We start from the raw sequence: 20,663 nt of genomic DNA on the forward strand, positions 1-20,663 counted from the left end.
GTGACTCCAACTCAAACCACAATGGGTTAGAAGTTTTAAGTATCTTTCTGATACCCAGTCTGTTTCAGTGAGGACTTTTCCAGTAGCAAGGAATAAAACTTGAAAACCAATGAAAACTGGTTTACAGACCAAAGGGAGTGATTGACTTGTAAGGCCAACAGTCCAGGGCTGGTTACGGATGGCTTCAGGCATGGCTGGATCCAGGAGGTCATGCTATGTCATCAAAATTTGTCTCTTTCTCCACATCTTGCCTCTGCCTCCCTGATTAGCTTCATGTTCAGAAGGAGGTTCGCATAACAGGGTTGCAAAGATGGCCACCCACATCCTTATAGTTCATCGAAGATGAACTCCTGCGTTCATATCAACCACAGAGAAGACCTCTGGCCTGGCACAGGTCATACCATATGTCCATCATGGACAAATCACAGTGGCCAAGGAAAGGGACCAGACTTCCCTATAGCTCAGATGGTAAAGAATCTGCCTGCAATGCAGGAGACCCAGGTTCAATCCCTGATCGGGAAGATCCCCTGTGGAAATGGCAGTCCACTCCGGTATTCTTGCCTGGAGAATCCCATGGACAGAGGAGCCTGGTAGGCTACAGTCCATGGGGTCACAAAGAGTCAGACACGACTAAGTGACTAACACATAAGGAAAGGGAGTATTTACTGCAGAGACCTAGGGTGTGGTGGGGACATGGCAGGAGGAGACAACCCTAATGAACACATGTACTAAACAGACTGCCGTAGAATCTATATAAAACCTACGTAGAATAGAGTGACTCCTTAAAGAGATGCCAAGTAGATTTTTTCATTACCCTCCAGATTAAGAATGATTCATTTTTTAAAGACCTTGACCAAGGGTCATGGGGGTGGATTACATAGCAATAATCTCAACGACCTGGATTGACTGCATACTTATCTCCAGAACCACTGACCCTTGCCCAACACTATGGAATCTATTAACTCAAGATGAACAAGGCTGCGTAACAGTGGGTCCGTGAGCTGTTTTGGAGCAGAATGTATGAGCTGGTCAACACAGCTTAGTAATAATCGGGTTTATGATTTGCACCTGGTCTGGGTGGTACGGAAGGGGTGGGTTTCAACCTTTAAGGCTGGTCATGTGGCTAGCATGTGCTTACGTGCTCAGCTCACTCTAAGACACTCCCACCATGAGTAGCCTCTGGGTTTCTACACCAGGAGTGGTTGGAGCCTTGTGAATATCCACCATGGAGACTGCAGGAAGGCAGTTCAAGGAATGTGACGACTTCGATGTGGATGGTGCACGGATGCCTCTGTGGTCTCTGCCTCCAGGTGCTCGTGCAGCCAGAACCACGCCCCCAGCACACACACATCCCGCCTCCTGCTTCAAGGACCTGTTGACTCTAATGACTAGACTACAGCAAAAGCGGCGGAATGTCTCTTCCAAGATGAGGTTACAGAAAGAGAATGTGTTGGGGGAAAGAAAGAAGGAAGGATGAAGGGCTATAGAAACTGCCATGGCACATACACGTTATTACACATTTGTCCAAACCCATATATAGTCTAACATCAAGGGCGATTCCTCAACAGTGGACTTAGGTTAATAACAACATATCAACGTGGGCTCATCAATTGTAACACATGTACCAACCCATGAAAGATGTTAACAACTGGGGAGACTCCAGTGACAAGGAATCCATGTCTCCTGCCAACAGCCAGCAAGAGAACTCAGAAGCAGGTTCTACCCCCATTAAGCCTTGCGGTGACCATGCCCCATTGACACCTTGACCACAGCCTATGAGACCAGAAACCAGATGCATCCAGCTGAGCGAAACCCAGCTTCCCGACCCACAGAATCTGCGAGGTCATGAAGCTGTTTGAAGACACAAAATTGTTACTAATACAGTTGGCCTCTCCCTCACCATTAGCTGTGCTCCTCAGCTAGCTGTTTCTCCTCCCCCTCGACCTGGGGGTGGAAAACCCCAAACCCCACCTTCTCCTAAGGAGCCTTGTGTTATCCGGCTCCACAGACTCCCACTGCCGGTACTCGGGATGCTTAAGTTGATAACTTATCCCAAAGTGATGCTGTGTCCTGCAGGGTTGAGGGGACTTCTGGGTGAGTAGGAAGTGCTAGGGAAGATTAAGCATTTTCTACCTGTTAGGCTCACATACGGAGATGTTGGTAGCTATTTAGATTACATTTTCATGGTCTATGTCTTGCATCCTGCCCCCTGCTGCTGCTGCTACTGTTGCTGCTAAGTCGCTTCAGTCGTGTCCGACTGTGCGACCCCATAGACGGCAGCCCACCAGGCTCCCCCGTCCCTGGGATTCTCTAGACAAGAACACTGGAGTGGGTTGCCATTTCCTTCTCCAATGCATGAAAGTGAAAAGTGAAAGTGAAGTTACTCAGTCGTGCCCGACTCTTAGCGACCCCATGGACTGCAGCCTACCAGGCTCCTCCGTCTATGGGATTTTCCAGGCAAGAGCACTGGAGTGGGGTGCCATTGCCTTCTCCGATCCTGCCCCCTACCTTGTCAATATAACATCTTAGGTCATTTTCTAGTCTGTAGGTTCTTCTGTCTCATTTGTTCCTCAGTCAAAATGTCCCCTGAGTGGGTGGGAATCACCATCTCCAGGTTACGGTTTAGACTTGAAGAGAAATGACTTAATTCATTTGTAAGAGATGGGCTCCAAGGTCTCCAGTGGTCTTTTTAGAAAATGCTTCTCAAGCCATTGCTCAGTCTGCAATTCTCTGCTAACTGCTGCCAGGATGCTGGGAATACCTGTTTCCATGGATCAGGCTCCTCTTTGCCCTGGTGTGGCATAAGCTTCACACACCCAACCTGACACAATTCCACCTCCATCTGAGATGCGAGGTGTTACAACCCCAATTACACATGGGGAAAGGACACAGACAGGGAAAGTGACCTGCACACAGTCACTCAGGGGAGGAGCTAGGATTTCACACCAAGTCTAGCTGCTTCCAAAGGTCCAGCTCTTAATCACCGTGCTGTGGCGCCTCAGATAGGCTCCCAAAGCCAGGGGAAGCCAAACTACACACCCTCCTGGAGTTTGGCCACCAGGGAAAGAGGCCGATGAAGACAGAACAGGGGCTCATAGGCAGAGCCGGCGGCTGAAGCTGGCTAGGATGTGTATAGATGAAAAGAGGGGTCTTTCCTGGGAACTGTGGCTGGCAGGGAAGCTTCCTGGGGAGAAGGGGACCTGGGGAGGCAGATAGCCCCACCCACTGGGCCCTGGAGGGCCCCAGGTTGATGAGAAAACACATTTTCAGGCCTCCCGGCCCTACTGCGTACTTGTTCATGGCCAAATCTGGTCTTTGACACTCTTGACACACACCACCCCACTTCTGACCATCCCCGGGAAGGGCTTAGGAAGGGTCCTACCTCGCCCTCCCACCCCAGGCAGGCACGCCGATCTACAGCTACTCACTGCCCACGGCTTGCTGTTGACGATGGTGCCAAGGCCTTGAAGCTCGAAACAGTGACCCGGGACCAGCAGCACCTACAGGACCTAGAGGCTGTTGGCAACTCTCGGGCCAAGCCCAGACCTCCCGAATCAGAACCTGCAGCTTCACAAGCTCCCCAGGTGGCTCTCGTGCACGCTGACGTTTGAGCAGCTCCAGGAGCTTGTTCTCTCTCGTGTCTGCAAATCTTGTGAGGAGTCACCGGCTGGTATTTCATTGTACAGACTATTTATTCAGTGCCTATTTGTGGACAGTTACTTGGTTTCCTGTTTTTTAGCTATTCTGAACAACTCTGCGAGGAACATCCTTAAATGCACATGTTACTGCAAGTGTCTGGTGCTGTGGGTACATTCTTGGAAGTGAACTTACAAGCCAAAAGATAATTAAAACAAGAAACACTGGTATAGCCTTTGAGCCCTGGAAGGTACTGTTCTAAGCACTGTGTGTGTATGAACTCATTTAATCTTCATAAGCTCTCTACAGGCTTCCCGGGTGGTGCTAGTGGTAAAGAGCCCGCTTGCCAATGCAGGAGGTAAGACATGTGGGTTTGATCCCTGGGTTGGGAAGATCCCCTGGGGGAGGGCATGGCAACCCACTCCAGTTTTCTTGCCTGGAGAATCCCATGGATAGAGGAGCCTGATGGACTATAGTCCATGGGGTCGTACAGAGTCAGACACAACTGAAGCACCTTAGCACACACAGCTCTCTATGAGAAAAGAACTCTTCTCATCCTCATTTCACAGGAAGTTTAAGGGACTTGCTAAGGTCACACAGATAATAGATGATGGAGCTGGGATCTGAATCCTAATGGTCTGGTGAAGGCATCCAGGATATGCCACTCCAAAATATGCCACTTTGGTATAAGGATTATTTTGAGCCGAAGGCAACTGAGAATCAACAGATGTAAGAGAAGCTCTTTGCTCTCCCCTATGTGCCTAAAAGCAGGGAGTCGGTTCCTTTTATGAAGGTGGCACAGATTGTCCTCCACCTCCTATTCCGTGATGAGGACAGCAACTCTTGTCACTGGAGACAGAGAGTCACCAAGATGAGTCTGCATAAACAAACCTTGTTAAATAATCCTTATCTGCCACTAATTTCCCCAATTATCTCCTAGTCACTTTCCCATTGTTTATTGGCTCTAGAAACCCAAATTCCCGTTCCTTTTTCTAGTCACTTCTCAATTTATCACCTTTTATTAAAATGGTGTAAGTTCCTGAGTCTAACTTCTTTGGCTTTTCACTTCTGTGAAAGCCCTGTGGATGTAAAAAATATTAACATTGATGACATTGTATGCCTGGGAATTCCCTGGTGGTCCAGTGGTTAGGGCTCTGTGCTTCCAATGCAGGGTGCATGGATTTGATCCCTGGTTGGGGAACTAAGATCCTGCATGCTGCAGGGTGCCGCCAAATAAATAAACCACCAACAAAAAAAACATTGCATTCCTTTTCTCCTGAAAATCTGTCTTTTGTCAGTTCAATTTGCAGGCACTGTTCAATGAACCTAAGAGGGCAGAGGAAAAGTTTTTTCCTCCACTTCCCTGGCTTCAGAATCTTTGTGTCCCCTTACCGTATGTTTAAGTGCACGTTTTAAATACCCTCCTTGCTTTTCCCAAGAGTCCAACAGGAAATGGTATTGGAAGAATACGTGGGTCTTTATTTTTATGCCTCTTGTATATGCAGGCCGTGCTAAAGTCCTCTTTGAGCCCTGCCTTTAGGGATCCACTTCCTTATACTAGATACTGTCACACAGGCTTCTTTGCTTTTTGGCCATGCTTGCAAGGAAACTCAAGACTAGGTTTTGTCCTCGATTACAGCAGCTCTTTGTCCTCTGGGTTCTGGTGAAGTCCCTTTCTACTGATCCCCCACCCTCCCCACTTCACTATCTGGCCTTTATCCTTTTACCCTAGTTTTAATGCCTGTATCACATAGAGGGTGTCTTTTATTGTAGTTGTCCCTATTTCATTTTGGAAATAGGTGGATACAAATAAATATTGAAGAAGTGAATAGAATAACTCACTTAAACGCACTCTTTGGACGCTTACTGCTTTGTAAGAACTTCTCCAGGTTGGCAACGGTGTTGCTAGTGTTCAAAGCATCCTGTTATTGTGCTGCCAGCTTAATTACCTGCCCCAGGGCTTCTGGAGAAAAACAGTAATTTGTAATTTACCAGCAATGGGTTTCACACACCCCGCACCCCTGTGTTCTCATTCTGAAAAAGGAACCAGCAACTGTAAAGAACAGAAACCTCCTGGGAATTCACTAGTGGCCCAGTAGTTAGGACTCCTGAGCTTCCACTGCTGGGGGCCTGGATTCTATCCCTAATTGGGGAACTCAGATCATGCAAAATGCAGGGTGGAGCCCCCAAAAAAAGCCCCTTCTTATGCTCTGAGGTTGAAAATAGTGTTTACAGTTTTGTTGTTTAGTTAGTAAGTCATGTCCGATTTTTTGGCCCACCAGGCTCCTCTGTCCATGGGATTTCCAAGGCAAGAATACTAAACTAGGTTGCCATTTTCTTCTCCAGGGATCTTCCCGACTAAGAGATGGAGCCTGCATCTCCTGCATGGACAAGTGGGTTATTTACCATCTGAGCCACCAGGGAAGCCCAGTACCACCATCTAAAAGCAATGGTCCATTCAAACAACCATCTGAAGCTGCTGGTCTCCAAAAACCAGTAACACTTTCTCTTTCAGGGAAATAGGAGTGATTTTTATTTTTGCTAATATGCATTTGCTGATTTCTTTAAAAAACAAGTTTTCATCAGTAGTATCATAGAAACAAAGATACTTTTTCCAATTTTTTGGTATGGAAAATTTCAAGTATATACAAAGTATATAGACATAGCATAATGGAACCCCATGTACATAGCAATCACACACTGGGTTCCAAGAAAACTGCAATAACCATATTAAGCCATTGTTCAACTTATCATTTCCCAGAACTTATTTGATCACAGAACCTTATTTTATTTCATAGAAAGCACTTTGGGAATATATTGATATATACAAACCAATTGATAATGATTATATTCCAAAATAAAATTATTAGAATTTAATTTTGACAAGAGGCATTCCATGCAATAGGAGTCATTACTTAATCGAGTTATTAATTTCTTAAATTTCTGGGAAGTATACCAAATTATTAAGATTTATATTATTATTAATTATACCTACTGTTGGTTCTCTTAAGGGCACCAGCTTAATCTGATACACTTAGAAAGGTTGGAAAATTGAAACAGTATTAGCTTCAACACACTTTTGCCTTCTCTCTTTCTCCCCCCTGCCACCACCCCCACACACAAATTATAGCTTTAATCTTACATGGTTTAAATATTTTTCCATCAAAACCTTGGAACTGATTAGCTCATTCATTTTATAGAAAACTTACACCACATAACCTAAATGGCAAAATTAGCCCTCATATTGTCATTCCCATCAGCCAAGTGAGACTTAATTTCTATTAAAAAGAGATTGGCATTTGTTATTTGGCTATGCTGCTGCTGCTGCTGCTAAGTCGCATCAGTGGTGTCCGACTCTGTGCGACCCCATAGGCAGCAGCCCACCAGGCTCCCCCGTCCCTGGGATTCTCCAGGCAACAACACTGGAGTGGGTTGCCATTTCCTTCTCCAGTGCATGAAAGGGAAAAGTGAAAGTGAAGTCGCTCAGTCGTGTCCAACTCCTAGCAACCCCATGGACTGCAGCCCACCAGGCTCCTCCGTCCATGGGATTTTCCAGGCAAGAGTACTGGAGTCGGGTGCCATGGCCTTCTCCCCATTTGGCTATACCCGAATACAAAATATAAAGTTTTAAAAATAAAATAAAAAGGGATGAGCTTTCAAAGAATCTTTCAGCTGCACTAGATGGCATTCAGGGATCCCCCGTCAGGGATCAAGCTCGCACCCCCTGCAATGGCAGCACAGGGTCTTAACCACTGGACCACCAGGAAGTCCTGAGACTGGCTTTTAAAACGTGTTTGTAAGAATGATAATATGCATTCCTGGGACATGTTTATTTCTGAGTTGCAACTCCAAGACTAACAGATAAGGCAGAGCCTCACCATGAGATGAAGGCTGGAGTGAAATAAGACACCTTCACTTTCAATAGCCCTTATTGACCTCTTTGCTTTACCCAAAGGGACTTTTCCTCAGGGAAGACAACAGTCTGAGATTGAAGAGATGTGGGTGGTCATGTGGAATGTCGTCACTCTGACGGCCTCATTTTCCAAGATGTTGGAAGTGAGGACCTCCCAGTGCAGGCGCTCTTTGCTTCCACCACCATGACCATTTATGTGCAGGACCCCGTGGCGCACACAAAACCCACAGGGGATCCTGGTGCCCAGATGCCGTGTTTCTAGCTGTCCCTTTGCCCTACATACAGGTTTTTCCAGCCCAGAGCAGCATATCACAATAATAATCAGGCTGGGTTGGACTGAGGCATGGATTTCTTCTGCAAAATGGGAGGAAGGCAATTTGAAAGGGTAGGTTGGGAGGGACTGGCCTAACACCGACACTCACAGGTGCATCTCGGGCAGATCGGTTTGGGGAAAGAGTACGCAAACAAATTCCCTAAAATTCCAGAGCCCAGGAACCCCTTGGAAAATCTTCCAGGATAATGCATACCCCAGTCAGAAGTATTATATTATTAATTCACAATCGCATCTCAAAATTTCTCAAGAGGACGAGCCATTGTTCTCACTTTTCTTAACCCAACATTACAACTTTTTTAAAAAAGAGCAGCATCTCTGAGTTTTTTTAAAGATAATTTATTATTAAATGAAGAAGTCATAAAGCAAAATGGAGGGGAACAGATGTCAAACATAAATTTAAAATATCGTTTTCATCAAATACTATTCCTAAGGTTAGAAACAGGAAATGTATCAAATGAAGAGGTACTTAATCTTTTTCAAATGCCTGTGATTTCAAAAGAAAACCTTTCTCTGAATATATAGATCATTATTACACAAAAGATTAAATTTAAGAGTCTGAGAAAAGAGACTTTTTAACTCATAAGTAAACGACATTTCCCAGACACCCTTTGGAATGTTTGTTTTTAATCAGTGGGTTTTAAAAATCATCACTTCCACCTTGAGAACTAATATGAATCCACCACTGATCGATGACATTCAATTTACATCTTCACCTGCTTCCTTTTTTGCAACTTTCAGCAAAGCAGATTTGGAGAAAAAGAAAGGATTCGAGAAAATTGCAGTTGGGTCCCTGGTGGATGACAAAATCAAAATCTGCTTTTCCATTCACACGACACATCCACAGGCACTCACTTCTACTTACTTTACTGACATATTTCATATCAAAAAACCTCACATGTGCATCTCAACACACGGCCGCGTTCAAAGATGAATGACGTTCCCTCCCACTGGTCTTTCCAGTCATGCTGCCCACGACATTATCCTGAGCTCGTCATGTGTCTCCATTGGGCCAGAGCAATTGGAATTTTCTTTCTCATTGTTGTTTGAGTTGCTAACTCATGTCAGATTCTTTTGCAACTGTACCCTGCCAGGCTCCTTTGTCAGTGGGATTTCCCAGGCCAGAATACTGGAGTGGGTTGCCATTTCCTTCTCCAAGGGATCTTCCTGAGCCAGGTTGAACCTGCATCTCCTACACTGGCAGGCAGATTCTTTACCACTGAGCCACCAAGAAAGCCACGGGAATTCTCTTACCATAGTTTAAAAATTACATTTATCACGTGTCTTACATGACAAGCTTATGAAGTCAGAGAGAAAACGCCATTTTTATTCATAAATGCTGTGTCACTCTTCCAAAAGCAGGAGGCATTTGCTGCTCTGCATGATGAGAGGAGACTATGGGGTTCTGGGGTGCCCCCTGAGGGACCCCTGCTGAGCTTCATGGTGGCAAACTTGGGACCATGGAGCTGATTGCACGCTCCACGGAAGGGATGCTTCTAGTCAGGCGCACAATTGGACATACTGCTGTTAAATTTGAGAAAGACAGCAGACCATTTAGCCCGCTAGGCCTCTGATGACTTCAAATGACAGTGATTATCGTCACACCTGCTCTCCTTTGAACAGAAGTCCCGCTGTGGCTCCAGGGTACCCACCGAGCCCTCAATTCCGCTTTCAGGACAGATGGAAGCCATCAGCACAAACCCGGAGATACAGTGGGAGTGCGCGCTTCCAGGACTGCAAGCACCTGACATCGTCTGGATGCAAAGGAAATACCCACGCTTTTGTTCTCTCCAATATCAGAAGAGCAAAAGCCATCTGCCACCGTCTTTACTCAAAATCCACAGGGATTGGCAGCAGGAAAAAGTCAGGACCAGGTGAGGCAGGGCGGGGTGGGGTGTGAAGCAGGGCAGGCAAGAGGCTGAAGGCCAGAGGCAGCCTGGCCTCCGTGCCCTCCTGGTCTGGCCCAGCCTGTGTCCCTACTTCTGTGGGGCCCCATCAGCTAAATTCACAGTTTCTTCCATTCACACTCAATGCCATGACTGTCACATTAAAAGGAACGCTTGAACATGTACAGTCACCACGGCACCCGGGCTTTGGAGTTTGACTTGTGACATCACTCCCGATATTCAGTTCGCCTTTATTTCACTTGGGTTGGGGGTGGGGTGGGGGGCAGATTTCCTTGCTTTTTAGCTTAGAGCTCAGGCACCAGCAAAATTCCTGCCATGCCGACCCAAGGTTGCTGGAAAGGACACGCACCCTGATGAACCAGATCATTAGAAACATCTATCTCCCAGTGGGAATCAAGCCTTAGGTATGGCCGTTGGCTCCCACTGTGAGTAAAGTCCCCCTTGTGGACTCCCCCAAAAGTGTTTTCCCTAAGCAGTCTCTCAAAATGCTGTTTCTCTCCAAAGGGGCCTCTGCTATGTTTCACCTTGTGAAAAAATTAAGAAAGTATTTGGAAACCCCAAAACACATACCAGGAAGAGTTAAACAAGCTTGTGAAGACATCACTGTTGTTTAGTTGCTAAGTCATGTCTGACTCTTTTGTGACCCCATGGACTGCAGCCCATCAGTCCTCTGTCCATGGGATTTCCCAGGCAAGAATACTGGAGTAGGTTGCCATTTCCTTCTCCAGGGGTCTTCCTGACCCAGGGATCGAACCTGAGTCTTCTACATTGGCAGGTGGATTCTTTACACACTGAGCCACCAAGGAAGCCCCAGTGAAGACACTGTCAGATGCCAAAGGTTCAAGGCACTTTGCTTGGAATCAAGCTTGGAACCCACAGTGGAAGGAACTGGAACCAACCTGTTACCCCCAAACTCAGCCGCCAGTTGACCTGACCCCACTGTAGAGGCAAGAATAGGGTGAACCTTTTCTTTCCTTCTTTCTTTCTTTTTTGAAAGGCATCTTATATTGTGATTTGGGTTTTTTTTCCCATATCACAAAAAAAGATTGAGAGAATTCCAAAGAGTTATAGTTAACAGGAAATACAAATAGAAATTAAAAAAAAACAAAACAGAATGGAACTCAACTCTCCACAGATTGAACCCATATGGGTGTCACAGCTCACTGAATTAGCACCACTTCTGTGGTAGTGAAGACACCCGGGGCTGAAATTTCTTCAAACTCACTTTTTCCATCTCAGGGAGATTTTCCCATGCTCTTCCTCAAACAGACTGACCAATGGGGGAAGCGCTCCCCCTCCTCCCTATTTCAAAGTGTGGGGCATTTTCCTTTCTCTCTAAGCCATTCTTTGATTTTCTCATCAAATTGAGACTTCGGGGAAGCTATGTAGCAGCAAACTAGGAAATACACTCCCTTTAAACACAGTTGGAAAAAAAAACTGTAAAAACCGAATTCGCTGGATAATTAAAAGCTACTGTGACATTTTCTTTTCTTCCCCAGGCTGGGCTTAGAGGTATCTCTGGGTTAGACTGTTCTGGGGCTAGAAGGACATGCAAGGGCAGCCTGGCCCAACCAGACCGGCCCGGGGAAGGGGGCCGGCCCCCCGGAGCCTGCTCCAATCAGTTCTCCTCCAACAGGTAATCACCGCTCGCGAACTCCGTGGCTTCGAGCTCCACGCTGGACAGGAACCTCCTCAGTGTCTTGCGGCAGTTGTAATCCAGGGTGGTGGTGTAGACGGTCTTGGGGTACTTGGGGTAGACGATGGTGGTGCTGAGGAAGCGGGTGGGTTTGTGGCGGGGCTCGAAGCGCACCTCCGCCTTGTAGTTGCGCCACGTGCTACTGGGAATGCAGGTGATGGTCTGGCTGCAGGAGGCCACCGCCAGGCCCAGGGGCAGCTGGACGTCGTCAATGAAGTGCCTCTCTGAGTCGTACTTGACCGAGGACGTGTACCTGGGTGGGAGACACAAGGCCGCGTGAAGCCGCTCCTCGGAGCTGGGGGCACAGGGGTCCCTACTGTGACCTCAAACCTTGAGATGCGGTGACTCTGGGGAGAAGCCGCATGGAGTTTATGACGTGCTTACCCTGTGGTCCTTTCTGTTCTAAGCACTTTACTTCCAGGATCTAATTAATTAACCTTCCCAACAATGCCGGAAGAAGGAATTGGGGTTGCAGATGTTAAGGTCACAGTGAGAGGGAGCATGGAGCTGGGGCCTCTATGCAGGATTCCCAAGTTCACCTGCATTTCTGCTCCCCACAGAATGGAGTTGGCTCCCACTGACTTAAATTTTCAGACTTTGGCCAAATTACTTCCAAGCCTCAGTTTCCTCTTTTATATATATATATATGCTTATATAGAAGTAATATATAAATTTATATATTATTGGGTCTTAGTTGCAGCTGCACTGGATCTTAAATGCAGCTTGTGAGATCTTAGTTCCCCGACCAGGGGTCAAACCTACACTCCTTGCATCGGAAGCATGGAGTCTTAACACCAGGAAAATCCCTCCTTTCTGAAAAAGGTGCCCAGCATAAGTGGGGAGAGTGTTTAAATAGCAACTGCTATTGATGGGAATGATTATATAACAAGGCAGATTCTCCTGTCCACGAGGGGTGAGTCGTTTCTCTGTCCTCTGAATGAACAATCATCTCTTTAATGAGAGGAGAAGGGAACCCAGACATCCTGAATGCTGGTTCTGAAAGCTCTCTGATAACCGAATCCTGGTACTGGGGCCACCTCCGCCTTCAATTTGGAGACCCCTCAGGCTCAGGGAACCAGACGTGACTTTATCCATCAAAGCTTTCCTTAAAATAATTAACATCCACATTCCTCAGCAGCTACTTTATTATTATTTGTTAAGTCCTTCTTGGGCAATTTGGGAGGCTTTTTTTGGAAGCAAAGCATGAATTCATTTGACTTCCTAATTATTGCATCTTCCCAGTTACTGAAACATGTACAAGCATCACACATAGGCACAGATAACACCACTGCCCCTCGCCATCCCCTACCCACTGGTCGGGGAGTAAGCATCAGCAGTCTTTTCAAAACGAGTCTGACGGGAACATCTATTCTCCTTGGGCAAGTAGGTTAAGGGGTTGGGGAAGCTCATGTCATGAAGTCATGTCCCCATTTGGTTCAAAATACAAGCTCTCCAGGAATAAAAGGCTGAACTGCTCACCTCCAAACTGCTGAGTCGCCTTTGTTCTGTGTCAAAGGGTTCTTTGTGTTCATGCAACGAAAATCCAGCTATAAAACCACTAGTTACCCAAAGTAAAATTCCTTTCTTTAAAAAGATGTGTCTTTTAACAGAGCCTTTCAAAGGCTCTCTGACCCCAGATGAGCCTGGGTAAGATAAATTCCCCGAGGAAGAACATTACTTGCCCAATGAAATCAGAACCTGAGACAAGGTGATAGCACCTTGATGCTGGGGTGGGGGTAAGATGTGGAAAGCAGCTTCTAGAAAGAGGAATTCAGTTCAGTTCAATCACTCAGTCGTGTCCAACTCTTTGCGACCCCATGAACCGCAGCATGCCAGGCCTCCTTGTCCATTACCAACTCCCAGAGTTTACCCAAACTCATGTCCATTGAGTCGGTGATGCCAGAAAGAGGAATTACTTTATTACAAATACTTAAACATCTGACGGCCATGATAAGGAAAACATAAAAAGCAAGCTGCAGTATAACACAATCTCATTTTCATTTTAATAAGTGTATCTATATTCAAAAGGTTAGAATACAGAAAGAACACCCCAAAGAGAACTCACCAAACCTTAAGAGTTTAGCGCACTTCTGTCATTGACTATTTAAAAAAAAAAAGCATTAATTACTGGAATCAAAAACAGAAGTGAAATGAAATCAGTGCCCACTGTATTTACCTTACTTCTGTTGGTGGTAAGGGGTCAAGCTCCACTCCTTCGCCAAAGGACAGGGGGCATAACCTTGGTGAGCAGCCGGAGCCCAGGGGGTTGGGGAGAGAAGCTGGATTCTGCAATGATGGAGAATGCAATCAGACCACAGGCCCATCTGACGCTTTCCCCACAGAATTCCTGGTTCTAGCCTCTGGCTGACGGGCCCAGCTGTGATTTTGTGGCCCTCACCGGGAAATGATGCCAGAGAAGGACTGATCCACAGCAGCAGCAGAACATGGACAGCTGTGTTCAGATCTCGGGTCTACCATGAAGGTGCTGGGTGCCCTCAACAGAGTCACAGCCTATGCTCCATGACCTTCTCTGCACACCCGGGGTGGGAGTGGGGGGTCCCCTTCCACCGATGAGGTTTCGTGAAAGGACGAATAGAGGAAGCAAATCTGAGCTCAGCATTGTGACTGCGGCCAGTCCCCAGGACTACCGCATCATCGCACAGAAAGAAAACCGCCATGAACTGGGGTTTTGCTAACCAGAACCTTCAATTACGTGCCCCCAGCCCTATCACTGTCTCAGCAACTCTTCAGAAAAGGCCAAAACCAACAACAAGAAACGCTACCAGGGATTCTTTTTTTTTTTACACTGAAGATTCAGTCCAACTTCCCTCACGTCCTCTGCCTCTGGGGCCGCCAGATCGACACCCAGCCAAGATGGAGGAATCTGCAAACTCACTGGAAAGGCAGACACCAGAAAGTTCTCTATGGCACCTTCCACTGTCCAGAAAACTCCAAGAACCAGAGCACGGCATCCCAGGGGTTCACCCTCTTCCAGGCTGGTCAGGGCATTGGGCTTTCTGATTCACCAAGCAGCCTGAGTCAGAGATAGGGCCATCCTCCACTGAGGTGCTCGCTTTTCTTCGCCTGATCTGACTTGAGTCAGGGCTTCTGTGTTAAGCCAGCCAAAGGGAGCAGCCCTTCTGGGGTAACTGGGAGCTGTCATTTTCTTTGCCTGGTTTGAGAAAAGAACCTACACATGGGCCAGGACATGGTGGTGGCAGCCCCACCCCTAGGGCTTCCAGGAAGCAGACATTTCTCGAAGGTTGACTTTAAGACTCAGGTCACCAGGACAAGGTGTCAAATAGGGGGCATAAGGTGGACATACAAAAGCCAAAGGGTAGCAGGTAGGTCAGGGAGAGGTGGGGGTCCCCAGGGTCCAGCCCTGAACTCAGGGTCGGGGGGAGGAGTTTAATAAGCCCTCACTGGGGCTTGGGAACTCAGGTCCAAGTGTCCGGGCGGAGCTTCCAGAAAGAGCCCCCAGCAATTACGGGGGCCCTGCTCTGTCCACAGACACTCCTCAACCTAGGGGTGCCTTCCCAGCAGTCCTGGGGGCTGCAGGACGACACAGCCACCGAGAGAAGGCAGGCGACTCTCAACACTCACGCTGCAGCCTTCTTCCAGGTGTCCACACAGACACTGGGTCCTTTTGCCCTGTCTCCTCTACCTCCTCATTCCTGCCGCCAGCACTCTCTGAGCACACGTGTGCCCCAGCGCAGGCTGGGAGTGGGGCGGGGCAGCAGGAGTCAGACTCCTGAACAAGGTACCCACCAGGGGGAAGGGACGAAGTCACAGCCCCTGGCATGGCTCTGGGAGGCATCCAGGAAGACTTCCCAGAAGAGGTGACAAATTGGGTCCCGAAGGGCAGCCGGCAGGGGTTTGATGAACTGGGTGTTGGAGAGGTAGAAGGGGAGAAGCACGCCAGAGGGAGGGAGCAGCCTCGGGGGCACAGGTGTGTCCATCTGCCTGTGGTCAGGGGACGTGGAAGATGAGGCTATAAAGGGCCAGGCGGCCAGGGTTCTGAAGGCCAACATGGAGCCAGTGGTGCCTTCTAATGGAAACTAGAGAACACGGTGATGTTCATGGAGAGACAGGATCAAGAATTCCACGCACCAAAGCGGGTGGGTCCCTCAGAAGCAGCAGCTCAACTGACTAGAGTCAGTAGCAACTGACTACTTCACTCAGGGAAGAGGGCTGCAAACAGCCATCCCCAAGGCTAGGGGCGGGCTCAGAGCTCAGAGCTTGACTGTAGGCAGGATGTGGGTCCCTTGAACTCTAGGTAAAGGCAATAAACACTACCATCTGAGCGATTCCTAAGGTACTTGCATTTTCTCTTTAAATAAAAGTTTTAAAGTAAAGTAAAAGGACTCATCCTTGAACGTTTCCACCCACCTAAAGGCTTCCCACCCATCATGCGCCAGATACAGGTTAGGTGATGGGCCAAGAGGGGCCACTGATCTCAAAAGGTCCCCTCCAAGGCTGCTAACAGTGCCCTAAAGCTGGCCCTCTTTGCTCAATGAATCCGGGAGTGGAGTAGATCCCTCTCCCCAAGATCTACCGGGAGTGGGGCAGGCCCGTCGGAACCACCGAGAGCGGAGGCAAAGCCCGGAGAAGCCTGGGGTTCCCTCTCGGTGTCCCAGGACCCCTCTGGCCCGGCCAGGTCAGGATGTGGTCAAGCCGCAGCCTGGCAGCCCCGGGGGCCGCCACCCCGAAGAGAGGAGGCGGCGGCCCGCCTCTCCCGGGGCTCCCGCGCCTCCCAGGCGATGACAATTTTCCAGCCACCGGCTCCAGCTGGCCAGGCTCTCGCCGCGCTCCCGCCCCGGGCTCCCGGCGCTGGCCACGCCGTCCCGACGGGCGGGCGGCGGCGCCCACAGCGCGCCCCGGGAGGGCCAGCAGACCGCCTGGGGGTCCGGCACGGGGTTGGGGGATAGAGAGGATGGGGGGGAGGGAAGGGGCCGGGGCGGGGTCACTTACCGGGGCCGCGCGGGAGGCCGCTGCGTCTGGCTCCAGTGCCCCCGGGGCCGGCGTGCGCTCCCCGCCGCCGCCCCCGGCCGCTGCGAGCGCCCAGTGGCTGGGGCTGGGGCTGGGAGGCAGCCCCGAGTCCGGACTGTCCAGGACGCCGTCGCCCTTCTTCTTCGTGTCCACGAGCTCGGGCACATCCTGCAGGCTCAGCCGGCCCACCATGGCGGTGCGCGCGGCGGGGCCGGGGCCGCTGCCCGCCGGCCGCCCTCCCTGCCAGCCGCCCGCGCGCAGTCCGGGTCCGCCGGCCGCCGCGCTCCCGGGCCCGCCCCCCGCCCCGCCCCGCCTCGCCCGGGCCCGACCCGCCCGCGGTGGCGGAGCCTCCAGGCCAGGCGCCAGGGGCCGCTGCGCTCCTGCCTTGCGCCGCCCGCGCTGCCCTCCGCCTGGCCTCTCAGCCCGCCGCGAGCGGCCGATCTCAGGCTCCGGGGGCGCCGACCCGGGACCCCCGCCCCAGCCGGCCGTCCACCCCGCCGCAGGCTGACACAACACCCCGCTCGCACCGGGCCCACGGGCGCCTTGTCCTCTCGGCCTGGGCCAGCCGGGCCGACGGACGCTAGACTCTCGAGCCCTAGGCGTCGAGGGGAAGGCAGACTAGAGCCCCGGCTCGCAGAGGCCTGGGGAGTCGGCCGAACCCAGCGAGCAAACAACTGGAAATTATTAATAGTTAATGCACTTCGTATGGTTCCAGCCGCCTCTTGGCTCAGCCGGGCGGCCTCTCAGGCTGTCTCTGGCTCTCATTTCTGCCCCCGAGGGGAAAAGAGCGCCTACTCCGTTTATCCTCAAGGGGACTCGGGGGGAAACGCATCACGCCCTGGCCTGGGTGCTCAGCGGAACAGGTCGTGGCCACAGCGGGCAGGGAAATTCAGCGTGGGTGAAGAGTGGCCCTCGAACCAGATGAGAGGCTCAACCGGCTCTCCATCAGAGAGAAGATCTGTCTGAAAGGCTCCCTCCCTGGGGCCGGGCGGGGCGGGGAGGGGGTGGTGGCCACAGCTTTTCAGACGGGTTTCTTGTCCTTCCTCGTTAGTTTGACAGAGAAGCCCTGCCTGAGTGGGAACTCATTGCAACAGCTGCCCAACTGTAGAACTGGGCTATTCTCATATCCAAAAGCGCTAGAAAATTCGAGTACTGTTTCTCAGAGACCACCCCGAATATTGGGAAGTACAGGAAGTACCCCCCCCCTCCCACCACCAGCCACCTTCCCCTGAGGGTTTTTGATGGGTGCTCAGCCTCAAGGTGGAGCTGTGAGCAGACCTATCTGGCAGGGGCCAGCTCTGGAGAGGAGCAATGCCCTGGGCTAGGGACTTCCCTGGTTCCATGAGAGGTGGGCGCCGTGCACAGCCCTCCATGGCAGCTCAGTCTGTGTCCTTGCAAAAGCAGACAGAGGATCCTTGTCCTGCTTGGGACCTGGTGAAGTCCAAGTTCAGAGCAGGCAGATGTTTGTGATCTGCTGGAAATGGTTCAACCCTCCTATTCTCCTCACCCATCACTTTCAGGTCAGGAAACAGAGAAGGAACTTGACTTGCCCCAAGGCACACAGCTGGTACAAGGCAGCTTGCTGTGACCTGGAAGCCCAGGATCAGCCTTTCCGCAGAGAACAAAACCTGGTGCATGCCTGAGTGCTGGGACGTTCGTTTAGGACCTGTGGGAATAGATGACAAAGTCAAGGGTCAATGGTTTGTGCCAGGATATAGTGTAAGCAGTGGGTCTTAGAGGTTGGGCCAACTGTGTGGCTACACTTCTCTACCCCTGCTGACCTCACCGTCTGCACATCCCAGGCTGCCGCCCAACCTGGGGCATCACAGGAGGAATCTAAGCTTCCCGGGGGTGTGGAAAAGTGTGTTTTCTGCTGGAGTGGGAGGACTAGCACCCTAGAGGGAGTTTGTCCACCAGTGTGCCCAGGTATTAATAGATCCTGAGAACTCTTCCCTAAATCTGACCAGGTGGGAGAAAAGTGTCCAGAAAGATGGCGACTGCTCCAAGTCGGTGGTGGCCTTCAAGGAAGAGGAGGATGAGACTGAGCAAGGTCAGCGTGCTCAGCCAGTGTAGCCTCTGACTCCATCAAAGCCTGAATCGTTGTGGGTTGTCTTGGGAGGGATCTCAACCTGGTCCTGCTAAACCTGGAGTCTAGGGGAAGCCCCACGTCACCACCTTCAGAGCGGAATTCTGAAGGGCTTAAATTACTCACATTCTGACGACGATCCAGAGACATCAAAGGTGCCAAAGTGAGGAAGGGAATGTGAAGTTGTGAGCTTCGGCGGGTCCTGGCCAGATCAAGGAGACACATTGGAGGCAACACTTCTTCCTTGGCATTTGAATCATCAAGGAGGTGGCCCAGGATTTCACATGGGCATCTTGGCCATCAGGCTGGACCCAGGAAGCATCTGTGTCTTACATTCCAGCCTAGGAGAGTTCTGTCTGATCCCCAAGACAACCTCTCCCCAACTCCAGGGGCCATCTTGGCTTTCACAGAGATCAGGACATCCTCAGGCTTCAGGACACTTGCCAAGGTGCTCCCAAAGTGTAAGATGATTGCATACCCTGGACTCCTTTCCTATAGTGGAGCTCAGAACTGATGCACACACAGGAAACCAGAAGGGCTTGAAGAGGAATTCAGCCTGCAGACCTGACGCTGGTGGAGAAGCAGAGGTGGAGCTCGTGGTCCCATTACAGATTCCCCTGGACCACTCAGGTGCCTGTCCCCCAAAAAGGTCTGCTGAAGTCTTCCCCTTCATGGCTCCCAGAACCCTGTTGAGCCAATTAAAAGACAGCCAGGACCCCGGGTTTGTCCTCCCCTGTCCAGACTGTCTTCAGAGAGCTCAAAGCTAAGCTGGATGTGGCTGGAAGCTGCTTGGTGCAGAGGAGAACACGGAGGGCACAAGCCTGGCTGGGCCCAGGCATCCTGCCTGTACCCTCATCTGCGTGAACTCACAGCAATCCTGGTGAAGATGAGGCAGAGCAGGTCTTACAACAGGAACCATCTGAGTTCAACCTGCCCATGAGTTCCCCTGGGTGGGAGAGCAGGGAGGGAGCCCAAGGCCTGGGCTCATCACTGGCCTACATCTTATGCCAGATTATTTTCCAAAGGATATTTCTTAAACAAAACAAAGCTCTAATCAACCAGAGGGGAAGGGATAGTTAGGCAGTTTGGGATCGACATGGACACACGGCTATATTTTAAATGGATAACCAATGGGGACCTACTGTATAGCACAAGGAACTCTGCTCAATGTTATGTGGCAGCCTGGATGGGAGGGAAGTTTGGGGGAGAATCACTTCAGTTCAGTCACTCAGTTGTGTCCGACTCTTTGTGACCCCATGAACTGCAACACACCAGGCCTCCCTGTCCTTCACTAATTCCCAGAGCTTGCTCAAACTCATGTCCATTGAGTTGGTGATGCCATCCAACCATCTCATCCTCTGTCGTCCCCTTCTCTTCCTGCCTTCAATCTTTCCCAGCATCAGGGTCTTTTCAAATGAGTCAGTTCTTTGCATCAGGTGGCCAAAGTATTGGAGTTTCAGCTTCAGCATCAGTCCTTTCAATGAATATTCAGGACTGATCTCCTTTAGGATGGACTGGTTGGATCTCCTTGCAGTCCAAGGGACTCTCAGGAGTCTTCTCCAGCACCACAGTACATGCATATGTATGGCTGAGTCCCTTTTCTGTGCATCTGAAACTATCACAACATTGTTAATCAACCATATTCTGACATATGATATATAGTAAAAAGTTTTAAAAAAATCTCTAACCAAAGCTTGGGAAAGACAACGGATTCCACTTTACCGGCTTCTGGTCCAGTTTCAAAGACAGGCCTTCTTTTGAGAAGCATCTACATCTAGAAATCAGGGGTGAGTTTTACAGAATGACACCATGGACCCTGCTTGAAGAGTGGCCTCTTCTCAAAGCTGTCCTTTCAGAGCGGCCATCGCCCCCGCCTGGATCACACAGACCGGTGTCCTTGTAGGACTTGGCTCCTGGCCTGAGGCCTCTCCCCGCAGGGTCTGGGGAACAAAGCCAAGTCACAGTGAATGCCAGTCCTGCATTTTCCCTTTTTCTCCACCAAAGTAAGCTAATGCCCGAATGGGAGTTGAGTCAGACAAGAGTGGGACCCCCACAACGGCTGCTGCTTATTGTTTTTGGAACAGCTTGTCTTCAGTAAACCCAGC

At 50.1% G+C, this 20,663-nt stretch overlaps 1 protein-coding gene across 1 annotated transcript; it reads right to left on the reverse strand.

Moving 5' to 3' along the window:
* Positions 1 to 8,199: 8,199 nt before the first annotated feature.
* RFLNB (refilin B) lies at positions 8,200 to 16,754 on the reverse strand. Its single transcript, XM_055576994.1, has 3 exons — positions 16,455 to 16,754; positions 13,660 to 13,769; positions 8,200 to 11,736 (listed from the first exon to the last, which is right to left on the reverse strand). Exons 1-3 carry the CDS (start codon positions 16,662 to 16,664, stop codon positions 11,406 to 11,408), a joined length of 651 nt encoding a protein of 216 aa, XP_055432969.1. The 5' UTR covers positions 16,665 to 16,754; the 3' UTR covers positions 8,200 to 11,405.
* Positions 16,755 to 20,663: the final 3,909 nt, after the last annotated feature.

This window comes from Bubalus kerabau, chromosome 4 (genome assembly GCF_029407905.1).
Source record: "Bubalus kerabau isolate K-KA32 ecotype Philippines breed swamp buffalo chromosome 4, PCC_UOA_SB_1v2, whole genome shotgun sequence".
In the NCBI taxonomy this organism is placed as follows: domain Eukaryota; kingdom Metazoa; phylum Chordata; class Mammalia; order Artiodactyla; family Bovidae; genus Bubalus; species Bubalus kerabau.

Excerpts from the sequence above, each read along its gene's own strand:
- RFLNB (XM_055576994.1), bottom strand. The coding sequence starts at position 16,664 with ATGGTGGGCCGGCTGAGCCTGCAGGATGTGCCCGAGCTCGTGGACACG. Across the intron at positions 13,770-16,454 it reads CGGCCTCCCGCGCGGCCCCG|AATCCAGCTTCTCTCCCCAA; the intron begins GTAAGTGACCCC and ends CCATCATTGCAG. Across the intron at positions 11,737-13,659 it reads TTACCACCAACAGAAGTAAG|GTACACGTCCTCGGTCAAGT; the intron begins GTAAATACAGTG and ends TCTCCCACCCAG.